General features: G+C 39.9%; 1 protein-coding gene across 10 annotated transcripts in view; it reads left to right on the top strand.

The window, feature by feature from the left end:
- EVI5 (ecotropic viral integration site 5) overlaps positions 1–22,434 on the top strand; it is a 224,730-nt gene that overhangs the window by 39,645 nt on the left and 162,651 nt on the right. For all 10 annotated transcript variants that reach the window (XM_018045762.1, XM_013962626.2, XM_013962629.2 and 7 more), the window contains exon 2: positions 21,665–21,894. In XM_018045762.1, coding sequence (XP_017901251.1) covers positions 21,746–21,894 — 149 coding nt within the window. In that variant the 5' untranslated portion in view covers positions 21,665–21,745. The remainder of the gene's footprint in view (positions 1–21,664; positions 21,895–22,434) is intronic.

Below are 22,434 nucleotides of genomic sequence, written 5' to 3'. Positions count from 1 at the left end.
TAACAGCTCCAGAAAGAATGAAGCTGCTGAGCCAAAGTGGAAACAGTGCTTAGTTGTGGATGTGTCTGGTGGTGAAAGTAAAGTCCAGTGCTGTAAAGAACAATATTGCATAGGAACCTGAGATGTTAGGTCCGTGTATCAAAGTAAATTAGACATGGTCAAACAGGAGATGGCAAGATTGAACATTAACATCTTATGAATCAGTGAACTAAAATAGATGGGAATAGGTGAATTTAATTCAGATGACCATTATATCTACTACTGTGGGCAAGAATCCTTTAGAAGAAATGGAGTAGCCCTCATAGCCAACAGAAGAGTATGAATGCAGTACTTGGGTGCAACCTCAAAAACGACAGGATGATCTCAGTTCATTTCCAAGGCAAACCATTCAACATTACAGTAATCTAAGTTTATCTCCCAACCACTGATGCCAGAGAAGCTGAAGTTGACTGGTTCTGTGAAGACTTAGAACATCTTTTAAAACTAATTCCAAAAAAGATAACCTTTTCATCAGAGGAGATTGGAGTGCAAAAGTAAGAAGTCAAGAGATACCTGGAATAACTGGCAAGTTTGGCCTTGAAGTTCAATATGAAGCAGGGCAAAGACTAACAGAGAACATGCTGGTGATAACAAACACCCTTTTCCAACAACCCATGAGATGACTCTACACATGGACATCACCAGATGGTCAGTACCAAAATCAGATTGATTATGTTTGCAGCCAGAGGTAGAGAAGCTCTATACAGTCAGCAAAAACAAGACCTGGAGCTGACTGGCTCAGATTATGAGCTCCCTATTGCAAAATTCAGGCTTAAATTGAAGAAAGTAGAGAAAACCACTAGACCATTCAGATATGACCTAAATCAAATCTCTTATGATTATACAGTGGAAGTGACAAATAAATTTAAAGGATTAGATTTGGTAGACAGAATGCCTGAAGAACTATGGATGGAGGTTCATAACATTGTACAGCAAGCAGTACCCAAAACCATCCCAAAGGAAAAAAAAAAAATGAAAGAAGGCAAAGTGGTTGGCTGAGGAAGCCTTACCAATAGCTGAGAAAAGGAGAGAAGTGAAAGGCAAAGGAGAAAGGGAAAGATAGACACAACTGAATGCAGAGTTCCAGAGAATAGCTAGGAGAGATAAAAAAGCCTTCTTCAATGAGCAACGCAAAGAACTAGAGCAAGACAATAGAATGGGAAAGACTGGAGATCTCTTCAAGAAAATCAGAGATACCAAGGGAACTTTTCATGCAAAGTTGGGCACAATAAAGGAGAGAAATGGTATGGACCTAACAGAAGCAGGAGATATTAAGAAGTGGAAGAATACACAGAAGAACTATACAAAAAAGATCTTTATGATCCAGATAACCATGATGGTATCATCCCTCACCTAGAGTCAGACATTCTCGAATGCAAGGTCAAGTGGGCCTTGGGAAGCATCACTGTGAACAAAGCTAGTGGAGGTGATGGAATTCCAGTTGAGCTATTTCAAATCCTAAAAGATGATGCTGTGAAAGTGCTACACTCAATATGCCAGCAAATTTGTAAAACTCAGCAGTGGCCACAGGACTGGAAAAGGTCAGTTTTCATTCCAATCCCAAAGAGAGGCAATGCCAAAGAATGCTCAAACTACCACACAATTGCACTCATCTCACATGCTAGTAAAGTGAAGTGAAGTCGCTCAGTCGTGTCCGACTCTGCAACCCCATGGACTGTAGCCTACCAGGCTCCTCTGTCCATGGGATTTTCCAGGCAGTGGTACTGGAGTGGATTGCCATTTCCTTAAGTAATGCTCAAAATTCTCCAAGCCAGGCTTCAATACTGTGTGAACCATGAACTTCCAGATGTTCAAGCTGGATTTAGAAAAGGCAGAGGAACCAGAGATCAAATTGCCAACGTGTGGTGGATCATTGAAAAAGCAAGAGAGTTCCAGAAAAACATCTATTTCTGCTTCATTGAGTATGCCAAAACCTTTGACTGTGTGGTGCACAACAGACTGTGGAAAATTCAAGAGATTGGAATACCAGACTACCTGACCTGCCTCCTGAGAAATATGTATGCAGGTCAAGAAGCAACAGTTAGAACTGAACATGGAACAACAGACTGGTTCCAAATAGGAAAAGGAGTACGTCAAAGCTGTATGTTGTCACCCTGCTTATTTAACTTATATGCAGAGTACATCATGGAATCTTGGAATCAAGATTGCTGGGAGAAATATCAATAACCTCAGATATGCAGATGACACCACCCTATGGCAGAAAGTGAAGAAGAACTAAAGAGCCTCTTGATGAAAGTGAAAGAGGAGAGTGAAAAAGTTGGCTTAAAAATCAACATTCAGGAAACTAAGCTCCTGGTATCTGGTCCCATAACTTCATGGCAAATAGATGGGGAAACAATGGAAACATGAGAGACTATTTTTTGAGGCTCCAGAATCACTGCAGATGGTGATTGCAGTCAGGAAATGAAAAGACACATGCTCCTTGGAAGAAAAGTTATGACCAACCTAGACAGCATATTCAAAAGCAGAGACATTACTTTGCCAGCAAAGGTCTGTCTAGTCAAAGCCATGGTTTTTCCAGTAGCCATGCATGGATGTGAGAGTTGTAGTGTAAAGAAAGCTGAGCGCCAAAGAATTGATGCTTTTGAACTGTGGTGTTAGAGAAGACTCTTGAGAGTCCTTTGGACTTCAAGGAGATCCAACCAGTCCATCCTAAAGGGAATCAGTCCTGAATATTCATTGGAAGGATTGATGCTGAACCTGCAACTCTAGTACTGTGGCCACCTGGTGTGAAGAACTGACTCCTTTCAAAAGACCCTAATGATTGAAGGTGGGAGGAGAAGGGGATGACAGAGGATGAGATGGTTGGATGTCATCACCGACTCAATGGACATGAGTTTGAGTAAGCTCTGAGAATTGGTGATGGACAGGGAGTCCTGGTGTGCTGCAGTCCATGGAGTTGCAAAGAATTTTACACTACTGAACTAAACTGAACTGAAAGTAAAAGTAAAATGTAAAAAAGTAAAACATTTTACATTTTTGGGCTCCAAAATCGCTGGACAGTGACTGCAGCCATGAAATTAAAATACTCTTGCTTTTTGGAAGGAAAGCTGTGACAAACCTAGGCAGTGTATTAAAAACCAGAGATAAAAAAAAAAAAACAAACCAAACCAGAGATATCACTTTGCTGACAAAGATCCATATACTCAAATCTATGGCTTTTCAGTAGTCATGTACTAATGTGAGAGTTGGATCATGGATCATAAACAGGACTGTGTGTTGAAGAATTGATGCTTTTGAATTCTGCTATTGAAGGCTCTTGAGAGTACCTTGGGCAGCAAGGAAGGAGTTTAAACCAGTCAATCCTTAACGAGATCAACCCTGAGTATTCATTGGAAGAACTGATGCTGAAGTGAAGCTCCAATACTTTGGCCATCTGATGTGAAGAGCTGTTTCATTGGAAAAGACTGTTGCTGGGCCAGATGGAAGGCCAGTGCAGAGGGCTTTAGTTAAATGGTTTGACAGCATCAGTGACTCAATGGGCATGAATTTGAGCACACTTCAGGCGATAGTGGAAGACAGAGGACCTGAATAACAACAGCAACAATGTAAAATGTTGGGCTAAGGGATTGTGAAGAAAGCAGAGCACCAAAGAATTGATGCTTTTGAACTGTGGTGTTGGAGAAGACTCTTGAGAGTCCCTTGGACTGCAAGGAGATCCAACCAGTCCATTCTAAAGGAGATCGGTCCTGGGTGTTCTTTGGAAGGAATGATGCTAAAACTCTTGGCCACCTCGTGCAGAGTTGACTCATTGGAAAAGACTCTGATGCTGGGAGGGATTGGGGGCAGGAGGAGAAGGGGATGACAGAGGATGAGATGGCTGGATGGCATCACTGACTCGATGGACGTGAGTTTGAGTGAACTCCGGGAGTTGGTGATGGGCAGGGAGGCCTGGCGTGCTGCAATTCATGGGGTCGCAAAGAGTTAGACACGACTGAGTGACTGAACTGAACTGAAGGGAGTAAAAGTAAACACAGCCAGTGTATAGAACCGCTGTGACTTAAGTTACATAGTCATGTTAATGTATATACTGAATCTTGATGTGACCAAAAGTATGTTTTAATTAGGTAGGAGTGGCGAAATGTAAGAGATGCGTGCATGTTATGGTAGGCAAGGCATGGATGGTGTGGGTGATGGGGAAGAGAACTAAATTGTCCTGTTCCATAGGGAGAGGTCAGTAGATAAATTATTTAAAACTCTTTTTGGTCATAGACCTCATATAGCTGATAAAGATAGTGGGAGTAAGGGGAAGTAACAGTGATGGATCAGACATTAGCTGAAGGAAGGCCTGGTTTTCTTATTCCTGTGTCTGTGTGTTATGTGAACCTTTGAAAGCTATTTGCAAAATTTTGTTTATATGTTCCTGAAGTTTTCAGAGTGACCTTAAAAAATGTCCAGACTTCTGTCTTATAGGAGAGGTGTAAGGGGTGGTATGATGATAGTGATGGTGGTTTTCAGCATGCTTGACAGCTGAGGTTGTTTTGGTGTTCTTTTTTTTCAATTTATTTTTTAAAAGTTTTTTGGCTCCATGGCATGTAGGATTTTAGATTCCTGACCAGGGATTGAACCCTGCCCCCTGCATTGAAAGTACAGAGTCTTAACCACTGGACTGCCAGGCAAGTCCCCTGGTGTTGATTCTTAATTCATGTTTTTCTTTATGTATTATTTAATCATCTTATATGAAAAAAAAAAATCAGAGAAGGCAATGGCAACCCACTCCAGTGTTCTTGCCTGGAGAATCCCAGGGGTGGCGGAGCCTGGTGGTCAGCCGTCCGTGGGGTCGCACAGAGTCCGACACGACTGAAGCGACTTAGCAGCAGCAGCATATGAAAAATGACATTGGGAAACTAACTACCATTTTGTTTCTGGTCCTTTATCAAGATAAATCTCCGGAGTATTGCTTTGTATCTTTGTGCTGCTTTATAAGTTAATATATTCAGTTCTTCTAGTTCACCGATTTCCTCTTTATGGGTGGTTGTAACCTGTTTAACTCTCTATCTCCCCCATCCTTCTCATTCCTGGTTTTTTCCTTGCTCATTTAAGATACTTTCTTTTATTGCTTTCAGCATTTTAGACGTGCTTAATTTATATTCTGTATTTGGTAACTCTAGTAGTCGAAGTGCTTCTTGATCTAATTCTGTGTTTATTTAATTTGTCATTATTATTAATATTATTATTATTTTTGACCACTGCAAGATCTTAGTTCCCTGATCAGGGGTCCTTTCCCCAGTTGAAGTGTGAAGTCTTAACCACTGGACTGGTAGAGAAGTCTTCAGTTGTTCTTTGAGCTTTGTTTCCTTTGTGCATTGTATTTTTAAATTGTGAGCTTTTTTCCATCTGTGTCTACTTTGGTGGTTTGATTGAGCATTTTTAATTAGAGAGATTTTAAGAGCAGTTACGCGAACATGAGTTAGTGTGGACATTTGGAAATTTGAGGTTGTGGGCCCAGTTTTAGCAGGACGTATATTGCGTATGATAAGATAGAATCTGCATTTTAAAGATCATTTGAGTACTTAGCAAACTGCTTTATTTTTTAATGCCTTCATGTGCTCTAAATAGGGAGGGAGTTTTCCCCTAGCTGTCTTGATGTCAGCATGATTTGGCTAATTGAATACATATTGTATTTACTGGTTATTACTCTCTCATTTATTTTATATGTAACTTACTCTTCATTGCACAGACATCTGTTGAGTATCTGCTTTATGGCAGACACAGTCTTTGGTACTAGGGATATATACATAGTCTTTGGTACTTGTATCTTGTACTAAGATACAAGACACAGTATCTTCTTTTGGGGAAGTCAAGTAGCAGTTGAAACTGAGAAAAACCTTCTTGAGAACTTACAAATTTCTCCATAAAATAACAAAGACCAGTTTATGATGCAGACAGTGCTTGACAGCTCTCCTTAGTTGTGGCAATTGAGATCTAGTTCCCTGAGCAGGCATAGAACCTGGGCCCCCTGCATTGGGAGCACAGTCTTGGCCCCTGGACCACACGGAAAGTCTTTTTTTTTTTTTAAGTTAGGAGATTTGATTAGAGGTGAGGAGAGTTGTCAAGCATTATCTGCATCATAAACTGGTCTTTGTTATTTTATGGAGAAATTTGTTCTAACCTAAATTTTATGTTGTTTTATATACAATATAATGCTAATTTTATTTAAAACACATAAAGTATGGAAGAAAATATATCCAATATTAATGGTACTGATCTGGAATTTTTTTTTTTTTTTTTTTGTGGCTGTGCTTTGAGGCTTGTGGAATCTTAATTCCAGGGATTGAATCTGGGCCCTTGGCAGTGAGGCACTGAGTTCTAACCACTGGACCACCTGGAATTCTCTGACCTGAACCTGAAAATTTTTAAAGTTTATTCTATTTTTTTGACTCTACTGGATCTTCATTGCTACACACTGGCTTTCTTTAGTTGTGGTGAGGGGAGGATACTCTTTAGTTGTGATGCATGGGTTTCTCATTGTAGTGGCTTCTCTTGTTGAGGATCACAGGGTCCAGAGGGTGAGAGCTTAGTAGTTGTGGCACACGGACTTAGTTGCTCTATGAAATGTGGAATCTCTCGGACCAGGGATCGAACCTGTGTCCCTGCACTGGTCAGTGGATTCTTAACCACTGGATCATCAAGGAAGTCCTAACCTGAATTTTTAAAATAACTTTTTTTCAGACATAATTTACCTCCTATACAATTCACCCATATAAAATATATAATTGAATGGTTTTTAGTATATTCACAGGCATGTGCAACCATCATCATAGACAATTTTAGAACATTTTCATCACTGCAGAAAGAAACCTAGTGCCCTTTAGCCGCCATCACATCCTGTTCCTACATCCTCCCCAGTCCTACGTAATCATTAATCAGCTTTTTGTCTCTAAGTAATGCCTATTCTAGACATCTCTTGTAAATGGGATCATTATATGTGGTATTTTGTGGCGAGTTTCTTTTACTTAGTATAGACTATAGCTAGTTCATTCTGTTTTTAGCTGTGACCTATTTTTTAAAATGCAAATTTAATTAAAACTGCTTATACCATTGAACTAAGCTTTTTTGGATATTTTTATTTCTTTCAGTAAAATAGAATAGGTTTCTATTTTAGTCACTTGTCTTAGTTAAAATATAAATATTTACAACTATATCTTCAACTTAATTATATCCTGTATTACTCAAAACACAAGATTTCTATTTTAAGAGAATAGCCTACTTGTTAAACAAAAGGCTTCTTTGAATATCTTACTTCTTGGCATTGCTTTAACATACGATCAAAATGCTATTTTAATAGCAGTGAAAAAATAATAACATGATTTAAAAGCATTTGACTCTGAGCTGCAAGTCAAGTGATACATTTTCTAATTTAATTAAATGCTGTTCTTTTAGGCCTTTGGAACATTAATTTTATTTTCTGGTTCTGCTGTTTACTTATATTTTCCTAGTATACTAGCTTTGTTTTTTCTCAATTACATGTGTCCTCCATCCTCTCAAAAGCAAAAACAAGTGCAGTATGATGTCTCTACTAATGTAACTTCCTGGCTTTATTTTTTTTTGTTAAATATTTTACTTTTATTTTGTGATTTATAGCTGTGTATCAAGCCACCATAAAACTTAGTGACTTAAAATAATCATCTTAGTATATCTGTAGATTCTTTGAATCAGAAATTTGGACAGAGCTTTATGAGGAGAGCTTGTCTCTGCTTCATATTCATAATGCTTTTGAAGCTGAGAAATGGAGACCTTTCATCTAAGGCCTTGAGTTATTTGAGAGTGTATCTACACTCATGTCTGGTGGTTGCTGATGGGACCTCAGAGAAGCTGTTAGCCAGAATACGTACCTACACTTGGCCTTCCCATGTGGTCTTTGTGTGGACTAGTTTAGGCTTCTTAAGAGCATGGTGCCTGGGTTCCAAGAGTGAGCCTCAGTAACGACGTTCGATGTACATCATTGGTTGAGGTAGTCAGACAGGTCTGCTCAGGTTAAAGAGCACAAGACAGAGACTCTCCCACTCAATGGGAAGATACGGGATAATCAATGTGGCTTGAATTGTGCCTCTCCCTCCTCCGCCTCCACCCCAGTGGATATGTTGAAGCCCTAAGCCCCATTAACTCAGAATGCAGTCTTGTTTGGAAATAGGTTTGTTGCATATGTAATTAGGGGAGAATGCCATAGAGTACTGGAGGCTAAATTGAAGTGCTTGAAGCGCTGCAGCTACAAGCCAGGAAATGACAAGGATTGTTGCCAAAGCACCGGAAGCTAGGAAGGGACATGGAAGGGTTCTCTCTGTAGATTTTAGAGGGAGAACAACCTTCCTGATGCCTCGATTTTGGATTTTTAGCCTTCAGAACAGTGAGACAACAAATATCTGTTGCTTTAAGCCACCCAGGTTGTGGTACTTTGTTAAGGAAGCCCTAGAAAACTAATACAGGACATCTTTAAAAAATACAGTTTGCTACAATGTTGTAAGATAGCTTTTTTTCTCTCCAATGAATATTCAGGACTAATTTCTTTTAGGGTTGACTGGTTTGATTTCCTTGCAGTCCAAGGGACTCTCAAGAGTCTTCCCCAACACCACAGTTCAAAAGCATCAATTCTTTAGCACTGGTTTTGCAGTGGCAGTGGTTTTGCCCATCTATACTTTGATGTTAATATATCCAATGAAAACTTAACAGGAGGGGCTATTTTAATAGTCATCAGCCTAGTTTATCTGCTAACATTTTTTGTTGAATGAGTACTAAACATAAAAGATTGTCAATGTATATAGCTGCAAAAAGAAGTTGGAATGGGACTTAGATTCATTGAAATGTAATGTTAATAAAAATTTATTAAGGGAATATTAATTTTGAGTGCCTACTATTCACATAATTTTGTTCCTTTTTTGTTTTTGAAGTATAGTTGATTTACTGTATATATATTGTTTTACATGTACAGCATAGTGATTCAATATTTTTGTAGATTATACTCCATTATAGGTTATTACAAGATAATAGGTATAATTACCTGTCCTATACAGTATATCCTTGTTGCTTATCTATTTTATATGTAGTGTTGATAGTTTGTATATTGGATGTTAGTCTGGTACCCTTAATTTGTCCTCCCCTTCTTTCTCCCTTTTAGTGACTACAAGTTTGTTTTCTATATCTGTGAGTCTGTTTCAGTTTTGCAAATATATTCATTTGTATTATTTCTTAGATTCCACATATAAAGGATAAATATAGTATTTGTCTTTCTCTGACTGATTTCATTAAGCATAATATTCTGTATGTCCATCCGCTGCAAATGGCAGTATTTCATTTGTTTTTAATCCTTAGTCCATTTCCTTCACCCCTTCCTCCCCCACACCCCCACACATCTTCTTAATCCAGTTATCTGTTGATGGGCACTTGGGTTGCTTCCACCTGTTTGCTGTTGTAAATAGTGCTGCTGTGAATCCTGGGTTGATGTATCTTTTTGAATTATGTGTTTTTGTTTTTTTTAAGATACTGAGTTGGCAAAAAAATTGAGTCAGGTTTTTCCATAACATCTTATAGAAAAACCCAAAAGAACTTTTTGACCAATTCAGTATATTCCCAGGAGTGGAATTGCTGGATCATATGGTAGTTCAACATTCAACAACTCAAACATTCAAAAAAGTAAGACCTTGGTGTCCAGTCCCATCACTTCATGGCAAACAGATGGGAAAACAGTGGAAACAGTGACAAGTTATTTCCTTGGGCTCCAAAATCACTGTACATGTTGAAATTAAAAGACACTTGCTCCTTGGAAGAAAAGCTATGACTAACCTAGACAGCGTATTAAAAAGCAGAGACATTACTTAGCCGACAAAGTAATGCAGAGACATTACTATGCCAGCATAGTCAAAGCTATGGTTTTTCCAGTAGTCATGTATGGATGTGAGAGTTGGACCATAAAGAAAGCTGAGTGCTGAAGAATTGATGCTTGTGAACTCTGGTGTTGGGGAAGACTCTTGAGAGTCCCTTGGACTACAAGGAAATCAAACCAGTCAATCCTAAAAGAAATTAGTCCTGAATATTCATTGGAAGGACTGATGCTGAAGCTGAAGCTCTAATACTTTGACCACCTGATGTGACTCATTAGAGTTAACTCACAAGAGCTGACTCATTAGAAAAGACGCTGATGCTGGGAAAGGTTGAGGGCAGGAGGAAAAGGGGATAACAGAGGATGAGATGGTTGGATGGCATCACTGACTCAATGGACATGAGTTTGAGCAAGCTCCGGGAGTTGGTGATGGACAGGGAATCCTGGCATGCTGCGGTCCCTGGGGTTGTAAAGAGTCAGACACAACTGAGCAACTGAACTGAACTGACTTGTATCACTGATTCTGTTCATCATGCCTGCTGTCTTGCTGTTCACACTGTTTGCACTGTTTGCTGAACCCAGGATAGGCAAGGCTTGAGCTAAGAGACTGAAAGGAGACTCGAGGAGCTGTAGGAACTGCAGACACATTTATTCTCTCCTGGCTACCACGGCAGCCGTAATACAGCCTCTCTCCTGGCTGACGCAGTAGCTGTAGCAGCAGTCACAATACAGCCATAGCGTAGCCATGACATAGCCGTAAGATAATCTCATATAACATAACCATGATGCCGCTTGAATGTAACCTCAGTGCAGTACAGCAGCCATGGCTCTCATGGTGAAGCTCATACAGGTGTACTGCGTAAAGTAGCTCATGACCAGGTAAGTACCTTGTGATGCACACGCGCAGTCTACAAATGATCTCAGCTGTTACATGGTCTGTTCACAAAACATGGGGTGAGAAAGCCTGAACATGCCCTCATGGCCAATTTGCACTCTCCCCACTTTCCTCCTCTGTAGGATCTTTCACCTCACATTCTGTGCGCAGTGCATCTTTAGCGATATTTCCTTGGTGAGTATCACTGACGCTTGGATTTACATCTTGCAACAGCAGTGGCTACAACAGCAGTTTCATACCCAGTACATAGCAAAACCCAATGCCAGGTATCACCTGGAACTCATGTTCCAGTCCTTGCCCTCTGGGGGCTAGAAGAGCCACCCTCCATGGTGGAGTGCTTTTATCTTCCATGGCCAAGTCCAGTCCACCATCTGACCTTGTGAGATTGTAGGAGAGCTTCCACAGGGGAAGCTCCACCCCTGCCAGGTTTATTATTAAGGACCCTGAAAACCTCCTGCAGGTGCTGGGGCCCACCCCTTCAAGGTTGAGGCATTCCCAGGCCACCCTACATGATTCCAAATGCTCTCACACTCTTCTAAATCTGCAAGAGAATCAGTGGGTAGTAGCACATCATACGACACAGCCTTTTACAGTGCAGTGTCCTAAATCTAGAACACAGCCCAAGTCTCTACAGACTAAATCTGTATTATTTGGCCGCATCACCATCAGTGTATGCACTAGGACCGGGAAACTCCTCTGGCTTTTCACAAACAAGGCTGCATTCAGCACCAGTGTCAACCAGGGCCATTACTCTCTGCACATTGGCTAGCAACCAGTGACCTGCAAGTTCTACATGGGGCCGCCTGTCCTTGCTTGGGTTCTTCAGGAGGGCACCCTGGTCTGAGCCATATTCAGAGCCGGAAAAGGGCATTGTCCTCTTGAGAAATCTGCATGCAGGTCAGGAAGCAACAGTTAGAACTGGACATGGAACAACAGACTGGTTCCAAATAGGAAAAGGACTACGTCAAGGCTGTATATTGTCACCCTGCTTGTTTAACTTACATGCAGAGTACATCATGAGAAACGCTGGACTGGAAGAAACACAAGCTGGAATCAAGATTGCCGGGAGAAATATCAATAACCTCAGATGTGCAGATGATACCACCCTTATGGCAGAAAGTGAAGAGGAACTAAAAAGCCTCTTGATGAAAGTGCAAGAGGAGAGCGAAAAAGTTGGCTTAAAGCTCAACATTCAGAAAACGAAGATCATGGCATCTGGTCCCATCACTTCATGGGAAATAGATGTGGAAACAGTGTCAGACTTCATTTTTGGGGGCTTCAAAATCACTGCAGATGATGACTGCAGCCATGAAATTAAAAGACGCTTACTCCTTGGAAGAAAAGTTATGACCAACCTAGATAGTATATTCAAAAGCAGAGACATTACTTTGCCAACAAAGGTCCATCTAGTCAAGGCTATGGTTTTTCCTGTGGTCGTGTATGGATGTGAGAGTTGGACTGTGAAGAAGGCTGAGTGCCGAAGAATTGATGCTTTCGAACTGTGGTGTTGGAGAAGACTCTTGAGAGTCCCTTGGACTGCAAGGAGATCCAACCAGTCCATTCTGAAGGAGATCCACCCTGGGATTTCTTTGGAAGGAATGATGCTAAAGCTGAAACTCCAGTACTTTGGCCACCTGATGAGAAGAGTTGACTCATTGGAAAAGACTCTGATGCTGGGAGGGATTGGGGCCAGGAGGAGAAGGGGACGACCGAGAATGAGATGGCTGGATGGCATCACGGACTCGATGGACGTGAGTCTGAGTGAACTCTGGGAGATGGTGATGGACAGGGAGGCCTGGCGTGCTGCGATTCGTGGGGTCGCAAAGAGTCGGACATGACTGAGCGACTGAACTGAACTGAACTGAACTAAAGGAATGTCCTAGGGCGCCATGTAATCTTTTAGCTGAGCTGCCCATTTCTTGCTCTGGGTTCTTTCCAAACATGGTAAACTGCTGCTCTGGTCTCAGTTACCTCCATAGCTCTAGGAGCAGAGCTTTGGGCTGTTTATCAATTTTATTTCTGTCAACTCCTGCTGCCAGAAGATCAGCCCACACTTGCATTCTCTTCGCCAGGATGGGGCCTTTACCAGCTTGGATCCCCTTCAGGGTCTTCACGTCTAATCCCCTTTGGCCTGCTGCCGCCCCTCAATTTTCTCCCAAACTAGCCGCCATCAAGGTCACCTCATAGATGGGGTTCCCCACATAGGGTGCTAGGATAGCAGTCAGGGGTCCAAAATAGGTAGATGGGGCCTTGTTCAAAATGGCTTCTTGAATGCCGCCAGTAAAATGCTCGTCATTTGGCCTCGGGTATTGGGTTGAATATTGACTGCTTCATGCCCAGTTCCCTCACTACTTGGGTCAACGTGGCATAGGTATGCCATTTACTCACAGTATCTGGGAGCTCTCCTGCGTTTGACCACACAGTGTAGATGACGGCGTTAATCCAGTCCATGAGGGTGTGCGTTTGTTTAGGCGTCCCTTGCATTATTGCCTAGCATTCTGCTACGCAGAATGAAACCTTTGTTTCAATGAGGGGGTGAGTGGTTATAGATGCCAGCCATTCTATTTTGTCCCCAGAACACAGGATACCATCCACCCCTGTGTCTCAGAGTTGCAGGAGCCAAGTTGCCATGGTTTCCCTTGCTTTTGCTGAAACTGCATACCCAAGTCGACCAACTCCGCCTGAGTATATGGTTGGTAACGTTGTGAACTCAGTCACATTGGGGGCCGTTGAAGATGTCCCCCTGAGCCACAGGCTGCTCATGCTTCAGTTTCTGCTGCACAGCAGGCCTCGCTGCCAAGTGAGGACCTGCAGTCTCACAATGTTCATCATCATTATCCTTAGTCTCATGTTCATCATCACCGTCACTTACCGCCTCGTCGTCAGAGATGCTGGGTTCTTCAGGGCCACGGGGTTCTTGCTCTAATGCCAATATGTGTTGCTCTAGTTCTTCTAAGCATCTCTGCACATTATGCACTAGCATAGCAACAATGAGGGCGTTATCCATATTTGCCTTCAGGGCAGTCAGGAAAATCTAATACCCACGGTGCCAGTGGCAGTCCATGCCGCATTGTTTGGCAAACGGGAGCTCACTGCCTGTAATGCCTTTTCAGTGCTATTGGTGAACCATACATTGCCTCCCATTCTTCCACCAGACCCCATGCTGAGAGAGTCGCCGCCACATGGTACCACATGCTATATGGTGGCCACTGGCTTCCTCCATCCAGTGGCGCCTTAGGCTCCCTTACCTGCTGGTATCCTGCTGACCTTCTGGGAGCCTCAGGGTCTTCTGCCTGCTGGATATCCTGCCGACTGTGCCAATTGTATCACTGATCCTGTTCGTGACGCCAGTTGTTGTGCTGTTCCTACTGTTTGCTGAACCCAGGGTAGGCATGGCACAAACTGAGAGGCTGGAAGGAGACTCAAGGAGCTGTAGGAACTGCAGACACGTTTATTCTCTCCTGACTGCCACGGTAGCCATAACACAATCTCTCTCCTGGCTGACACAGCAGCCATAGCAGCAGTCACAATATAACCATATAGTAGCCATGACATAGCCATAACATAATCTCATATAACATAACCATGAGGCTGCTCTGATGTAGCCCCAGTGCAACAGCAGCCATGGCTTTCTGGGGAAGCTCATACAGGCATACTGTACAAAGCAGCCTGTGACCAAGTGAGTACCTCGTGATGTGCGTGCGTAGTGCTACAAATGATCTCGGCTGTTCCATAGCCTGTTCACAGAATGTGGGGCCAGAGAGCCTGAGCATGGCATCTTGGCCAATTTGCTTTCTCCCCACAGCACTTTCCAAGTGGTTGCACCAATTTACATTCTGACCAACAGTGTACTAGGGTTTCTTTTCCTCCACAACCTCTCCAGCAATTATTATTTGTGGACTTAAAAAAAAATTAACTCAATTATCTAAATATTTAAAAAAAATTTTGGCCATGCTGCGTGGCATGTGGGCTCTTTGTTCCCCATTCAGGGATTGAACCTGCACCCCTGCAGTGGGCATGGGGAATCTTAACTGTTGGACTGCCGGGGAAGCCCCTGCTTGTAGACTTTTTGATGATATGTCTCATTGAGGTTTTGATTTGCATTTCCCTAGTAATTAATGATGCTGATCATCTTATGTGCTTGTTAGCGAGCTGTGGCTGACTTCTTTGGAGAAATGTCTAGTCAGATTTTTGGCCCATTTTTTGACTGGTTGGATTTGTTTTTGGTGGGCAGGCATGGGGTTGTATGAGTTATTTGTGTATTTTGGATATTAACCTGTTGTTGGTTGCATCAGTTGCAAATATTTTCTCCCATTCCATAGGTTGGCTTTTTTTTTTTTTCTCAGTGACTTTATTTTCGCTTTTATTTCTTTTGCCTTAGGAGACTGCCTCAAGAAAATATTGCTACAATTTATGTCAAAAAGTGTTCTGCCTTTGTTTCTTGTAGTTTTATGGTTTCAAGTCTTCTATTTAAGTCTCTAAAGCATTTTGTGTTTATTTTTGTGTATGGTGTGAAGGAATGTTCTAACCTCACTGTTTGGCATATAGCTGCCCAGTTTTCCCAGGACCACTGTTGAAGAGACTGTCTTTTCTCCATTGTGTATACTTGTGTATACTTTGTCCTGAATTAATTGACCATAGGTGTGTGGGTTTATTTCTGGGCTCTCTCTTCTGTTCCATTGATCTTTGTGTCTGCGTTTGTGTCAGTACCACTCTGTTTTGATTACCGTACATATAGCTTTGTTCTTGCTCATCAAGACAACTCATGAAGAGCAGTCTCGTTGACCTATTACATTCTTTTTGGTGACAATATGAATATATATGAAATATTACTTTTATTTCTTAAGGAACCTTTAACGTCTAAATGGTTAATAATACAACAATATAAAGATAATATGGCACGGGTACCACAGGGTTGGAGGTTAAATTACGTGATATCAAATGTCTGAGTATAATTTGCTAAGTGCTTAGTAAATATTAACTTATTACTTTACTAATGAATGCTAAAGTATTCAATTAAGTTGTCTCTCAGTATCTGCAGGGGATTGATTCCAGGACCTCGTGGATACCAAAATTTGGGTTATCAGTGACACAGTATTTGCATATAACCTACACATATCTCTGAGTACTTTAAATCATATCTAGGTAACTTATAATACCTAATAAAATGTAAATGGAGCGTACATATAGTTATCAATGAATGCAAATTCAGTTTTTTGCTTTTTGTAACTTTTTTGGAATTTTTTTTTCCCGTCTATATTTTCTATCCTTGGTTGGTTGAATTGGTGGAAGTGGGACCAGCATTTACAGAGGACTGACCCTAAGGATGAAAAGTACCATAGAAATGGAGAGAAAAGTAAGAACACAGTTACAAGCACCTTAAAGAATGAATACTGTTTGGAAATAGCATTTCTCAAAATATGTTTGCCTATAATGGTGAAAAAAAGGATTTATGGGCAGTTAAGATGGGAAAGTACATTCCTTTACCTTCTATCTTGACAGTAATATAGTAGTATAATTCCTACCTGTACAGTAATACAGTTCAGTCTCTGAGAAGTTGAATAATAAAAAAAAAAGTCACCTAATCTGTAGGACTGCTTTAAGCAACATGGTTCACCACATAGCTTGGAAAATCTCTTCCTAGATAATGCATCTAGAAATACAAAAATCTTTTAAAATGCAAAATTGTATTTCAAAGAAGGTAAGGGAAATACTCCAGATGAAAAACAGTCAGAAACTGGAAACCAGATGGCCTTCTAACCTACCTATGTATTGTATAAATTATTTACTTTTTTGAATAATCAATAAAAAGCTGGAGTAGCTATGTTAATTTCAGACAAAGCAGACTTGAGAAGGAAAGTTTTCAGACATTATGTATTGATAAAGGGTCAAGTCCCCAAAAAGGCATAGTTCATGAGGCAAAAGCTGGTAGAATGTCAAGGAGAAATAGACAAATTCACCATTATGGTTGGAGTCTTCAGCACCTGTTTTTCAGTAATTTAGATACAGCAGGTAGAAAGTCAGTAAGGATACAGGTGAACAATACCATAAGTCAACTGTATTTTATGATGTTTATCTGATAACCACTGAGTATACGTTCTTTTCTGGCATCCATGTATCAGTCATCAGGATGCACTATATTCTGGGTCATATGGTTCAGCACACCTGAACATGTGCTCTCAGACCACAATGAAATTAAGCTAGAAATAATAGAAAGATAGCTGGAAAATGAAAATATTTTTGGATCCAAAAAAATGTCCAAAGAAAAATTTTTAATATTTTCAACTAAAGCAAAATGAAAAGTAGCAGAAGCAGTATTAGAGGTTAGTTTAGAGCATTTGAATATATTTTAAAACAGAAGAGAGACACAAAATGAGTATTCTAATCTTCCAGCTTAGAGAACCAGAGAAAAAGAGGGATATAAACCTTAAGCAAGTAGAAGAAAAGAAATTAAAATTAGAGTATGAGTAAGTAAAACTGAAAACAAGAAGACAGAAAAATCAACAAAACTATTAATAAAAGTTGGTTCTTTGAAAAGATTGATAAACTTCTAGCCAGGCTAACAAAGACCAAAAGAGAGAAAGACACAAATTACTAATAAAAGGATGAAAATGAAAGATGTAAATTTCATTTTTAAATTTAATTGTGATAACCTGCTGACCCTTGAACAACATGGTAGTTAAGGGCACTGACCCACATACAGTTGAAAATCCATGTGTTGCTACCAATCAACCTCTGTGTTCATGCTTCTGCATCCTTGGATTCAGACCACCACAGATCTTGTGGTACTGGGTAGTACATACTTGCTGCAAAAAACCTGCATATAAGTGGACCCACTCCCTGGTGGCTCAGATGGTAAAGAATCTGCCTGCAGTGCAGGAGACTGGAGTTTAATCCCTGAGTCGGGAAGATTCCCTAGAGAAGGAAATGTCAACCCACTCCAGTATTCTTGCCTGGAGAATTTCATGGACAGAAGAACCTGGTGGGCCAGAGTCCATGGGGTCGCAGAGTCAGACATGCCTGAGCAACTAACACATAGACACAGTGCAAACTCGCATTGTTCAGGGGCCAGCTGTACATGACGAAAGTTTACCATTTTAAGCATTTTTAAGTGTACAGTTCAGTGGCTGTAAGTACATTCATTTTGTTATGCAACCATCATCACTATCCTCTTCTAGAGAAACCATTAACTTCCCATTTCCCACTTCCCTGGCAGCCACCATTCTGCGTTCTGCCTCTATGAATCTGACTGCTCTTTCGTACCACTATAAGTGGAATCATAAAATTTTTGTGATTTTGTGACTTGCTTATTTCACTTGGTAGCTCAGATGGTAAAGCGTCTGCCTACAATGCGGGAAACCCGGGTTTGATTCCTGGGTCTGGAGGATCCCCTGGAGAAGGAAATGGCAACTCACTCTAGTACTCTTGCCTGGAAAATCCCATAGATGGAGGATCCTGGTAGGCTGCAGTCCACGGGGTTGAAGAGTTGGACATGACTGAGTGATAGAACTATTTCACTTGAAATAATATCTTCAGGGTTCATTCATATGTCAGAGGTTTTTTTTTAAGGCTGAATAATATTTCATTGCCATTTAAAAAATCCATTCCTCCATTAATGAACATTTGAGTTGCTTCTGCCATTTGAATATTGTGAATAATGCTGCTGTGAACTTGGGTGTATAAATACCTCATTTAGTCCCTGCTTTTAATCCTTTTGGGTACATTCCCAGAAGTGAAATTGCTGTATTATATAATAATTCTATGTTCACATTTTTGAGGAATCATCATACTCGTTTCTGGGCATCCCAGGTGACTGTGGTAAAGAACCTGCCTACCGATGCAGGACACACAGGAGATGTAAGTTTGATCTCTGGGCTGGGAATATACCATGGAGGAGGACATGGCAACCCACTCTAGTATTCTTGCCTGGAGAATTCCGTGGACGAAAGAGCCTAGTGGGGCGCAGAGAGTCAGACATGACTTAGCAACTGAGCAAACAAGCAAACAATTTTCACTGCCATGAAAGTCCTCTGTTCTCTGGCTGTTTGTCCCTTCTCTTGCCCAACTCCTGATCTTTTTATTGTCTCCACAGTTTGTCTTTTCCAGAATGTTATATAGTTGGAATTATACGTTATGTAAAACTTTTCGGATCGACTAAGCCCTTTTAAAATTGAGATATAATTCACATACCATAGAATTCTCTCTTTTAAAGTGTTCAGAGGCATTTAGTGTATTCCCAAGCTGTATAACTCACTGCAGTCCAATCTCAGAGCATATTCATCGCTCTGGGAAGAACTGTACCCATTAGTAGTCATTTTCCATACCCCCTCCTCCAATCTCTCCAGGTCACTAAACTACTTTCTCTCTCTAGGTTTGCTTCATTTATGTAAGTGGAATCATATGCTATGTGGCCTTCTGTGCCTGATTACTAAGCCTTTTTAATGATGGCTTTAATCTTTTCAAAGTATGTTCATGTTTAAAAATAAATGCATAACACCTCTGTGAGGTAGACAGGAACTTTGTGACAAACTTTGTGACATAATTGCATTGTCAGATTTATTGTGTCTTCATGACACAGTTTCACATAAGATGAAGGAAAGAGGTTTAGAAGTGGCAGGGTAGAGATTTGAAAAAGTAGAGTTAAAGAAAAAATAGGACATGATGATATATGAAAAATAACTCAGTCCTGTGGGATTTCTACAACCATGAGTATTAAACATTATTAAAGTGGAACTGCAATTAATACTACAGTTAGAGTTAAGAATTTAAAATGCTAAAGATGGGTTGTTGAACCTTCAGTAGTTATAGACTGAATTTCATTTCATCAAGGTTGAAAGGATATCAGGATTGTGTTCTTGGTTATTCCAAACTCTTTAAATGGAAGCCTGTTGCTACAGTATGTAGAAGGGGTATGATAAATTTATTTTTTAAAATAAAGCAAATAATACATGTCTTTTGCCTTTGCTACAGTTAGCTGGAGTAGAGAACTTTATATAAGGGAAGTGTAAAGCTTTCTTTCTTTAAAAATTATTTCCATGTGTATTTTAAAATTGAAGTATAGCTGATTTACAGTATTTCAGGTACATATAAAAGTGATCCAGTTATATATATATATATATTCTTTTTCAGATTCTTTTCCATAATAGGTTATTATAAGATATTGAATATAGTTCATTATGCTGCTGTACAGTAGGTCTGTGTTGTAAGTATTAATTCTTGAAAGTTGTTAATTATATTTGAAATTAATAGTAAAGGATAACATTTTTCTGTAAATTTTACATGTTAGGTTTTCTGTTTTACAATATAGTGTGCTTTGAGGATGCAAAATAGTGCTATCCTCACAATTGAATTTGTATTTGTAACTATGTAGAAAAGATCAATAGGATAACAAACCACAAGAGGCTGTTTTGTTGGACTGCCACAGCTCTTACCATTTCCTGGTACAGAGGAAGTTCTGGCTAAATTATTTGGTTCCTATATGATCTTTTACCCTAATAAACTGTGTTGCAAGTCTGTTCATTGGTGAGGACTGTTTGTTTGCCTGGAAGCCCTAAGATCTGCTCCATACTTCTTTTCCTTGATTCCCCTACTTCATCATGCTTGTCTTTCTTGGGGGTTCTTCCCTCAACAACAAGAACTCCCTCATCCCATTCCAGGGGAAGTAAGTTCTAAAATAGAAAAGTTATTGGAAATGAAAATTAGAGGTAGGTCATGTATCTGTTGATGAGGTGAGAAGGCAAGACTGGGGCAACCTATGAGGAGAGAGTAGTATCTGCTAAGATAGTCTGGGTGGCCTTTTTATTTATATATATATATATATATATGTTGATGTTTTAATTTGTGTGTGTATAAATTGCTATATGAAACCAAGGTTAGCTGAGAACGTCTACATAGAATATAATTTGTAGTGTTTTGGTCATTTACCTTTTGTGTAAAATTTCAGATTTGTATGCACATCTGCTTAAGACACTGGCATGATTTATGAAGCATATATCAGTTACATGGTTGTATAGTTCATTGAATCTTGCAGATGGAAAGGATTTAGGATTTGAAAGGATTTTCTGGTCCTGGTTGCCCACCTAAAGCAGAAATTCATCTTCAGTCAACTGTTAACTTTTGACTCTTATAATTGATTCTTAATTGTAGCCATTGGCAGACAATGTCTACTCTTTCTAGGCATCCTATTCTATTTTTGACTAGTTCTGTTTGAAAATTGTACCCTGAAACTCTCTTACTCTGTTAACTCAAAACATTTATCATAATTTTGTTCTTCTAGAACTAAATCCTCTTCTACGAAAACACTCAGTAGTTTGAAGGTTTATTATGAATCTCATTTAATCTTATTTATGCTAAGCCTAGTTTTTGTTGAATTGTTGGTCATGTTATAGGATTTCCCTATCCTGATCACCTAATGGACATGTTTTGACTCCTTGGCTTTCAACTGTTTTTGACTACAACCCAAATGAAGAATGTATTTCATATTCCAACTCAACTTATCCACATATACATACATGAAGTATGTAGTTTAAATACATATATGTAACTGAGGCAGAAATTTTGTGACAATGTATCTTTACACTGATACTTTCTGCTCCTTTTCATTTTTTAAAAATGCTGGTGTTACCTGTTAAATTTATTTTATCACTCCCTGATGGATTTCAGCCTGTAGTGTGGGAATCACTGTTTTAATTTATGCATGCTACAGAACTGAAATATGGAGTTTCCAAAAGCTGTATGTTAGAACAGTCATTGCTAAAGCAGGTGTTACCTTTATTAACTCAAAGAGAATATTCTGATTGCTGGTTTTCAAATAAAACTAATGAGGATTATCAAGTTCTTGGTAATGCATAAAATAAAACTGAAATATATGTAACTTTTATTTTTATACTTAGGTGGCGACAGACAAGGTTGCAGAAAAGTTGAGTTCTACTCTCTCATGGGTGAAGAACACAGTGTCACATACAGTCAGCCAGATGGCCAGTCAGGTGGCAAGTCCATCTGCTTCCTTACACACTACATCCTCGTCTACCACACTGTCAACACCAGCCCTTTCACCATCTTCACCATCACAGTTGAGTCCAGACGACTTAGAACTCCTGGCTAAACTGGAGGAACAAAATAGGTAAGTGAGGTTGCTTGGGTTGTCATTCTTTAATTGTCATATGCACTTAACCATTCATATATGTATGCGTGTCATAATCAAAATTTTAAATATTTGTCCATATTAAGAATGTTTAGGGGAGTTCCCTGATAGCCTAGGGTTAGGATTCTGGGGTTTTACTGCCATGGCCTTGGTTCATTCCCTGATCAGGAAACTGAAATCCTGCAAGCCATGTTGAGGGGCCAAAAAAAGTTGAGTTTTTTAAAAATCAGAGTAAATTAACAGAAGTTTTCAAGTATTTTTTTGGAGGAGTTGGTCTTAAAACTAAAATCAGACTAAAATTTTCTTCAGACTTGGATAGCTGTAGACTTGTTTACTTAATGCAGCAAATTATCTAAATTCTTCCTGAATGGTTCTTTAGGGCATCAGCTACAAAAAGAGTTACTGAAAGAGCACCTTTTTATGTTCAGTCAAAATAAGGATAATTGCAGAGATAATTTCTAACAGCTCTTTTGATATGTGATTGACATAATAAAGTACACATACTTAAGGTATACAATT

Source organism: Capra hircus, chromosome 3 (assembly GCF_001704415.2).
Source record: "Capra hircus breed San Clemente chromosome 3, ASM170441v1, whole genome shotgun sequence".
Lineage (NCBI taxonomy): Eukaryota > Metazoa > Chordata > Mammalia > Artiodactyla > Bovidae > Capra > Capra hircus.
This window is presented reverse-complemented; position numbering and strand designations above follow the sequence as displayed.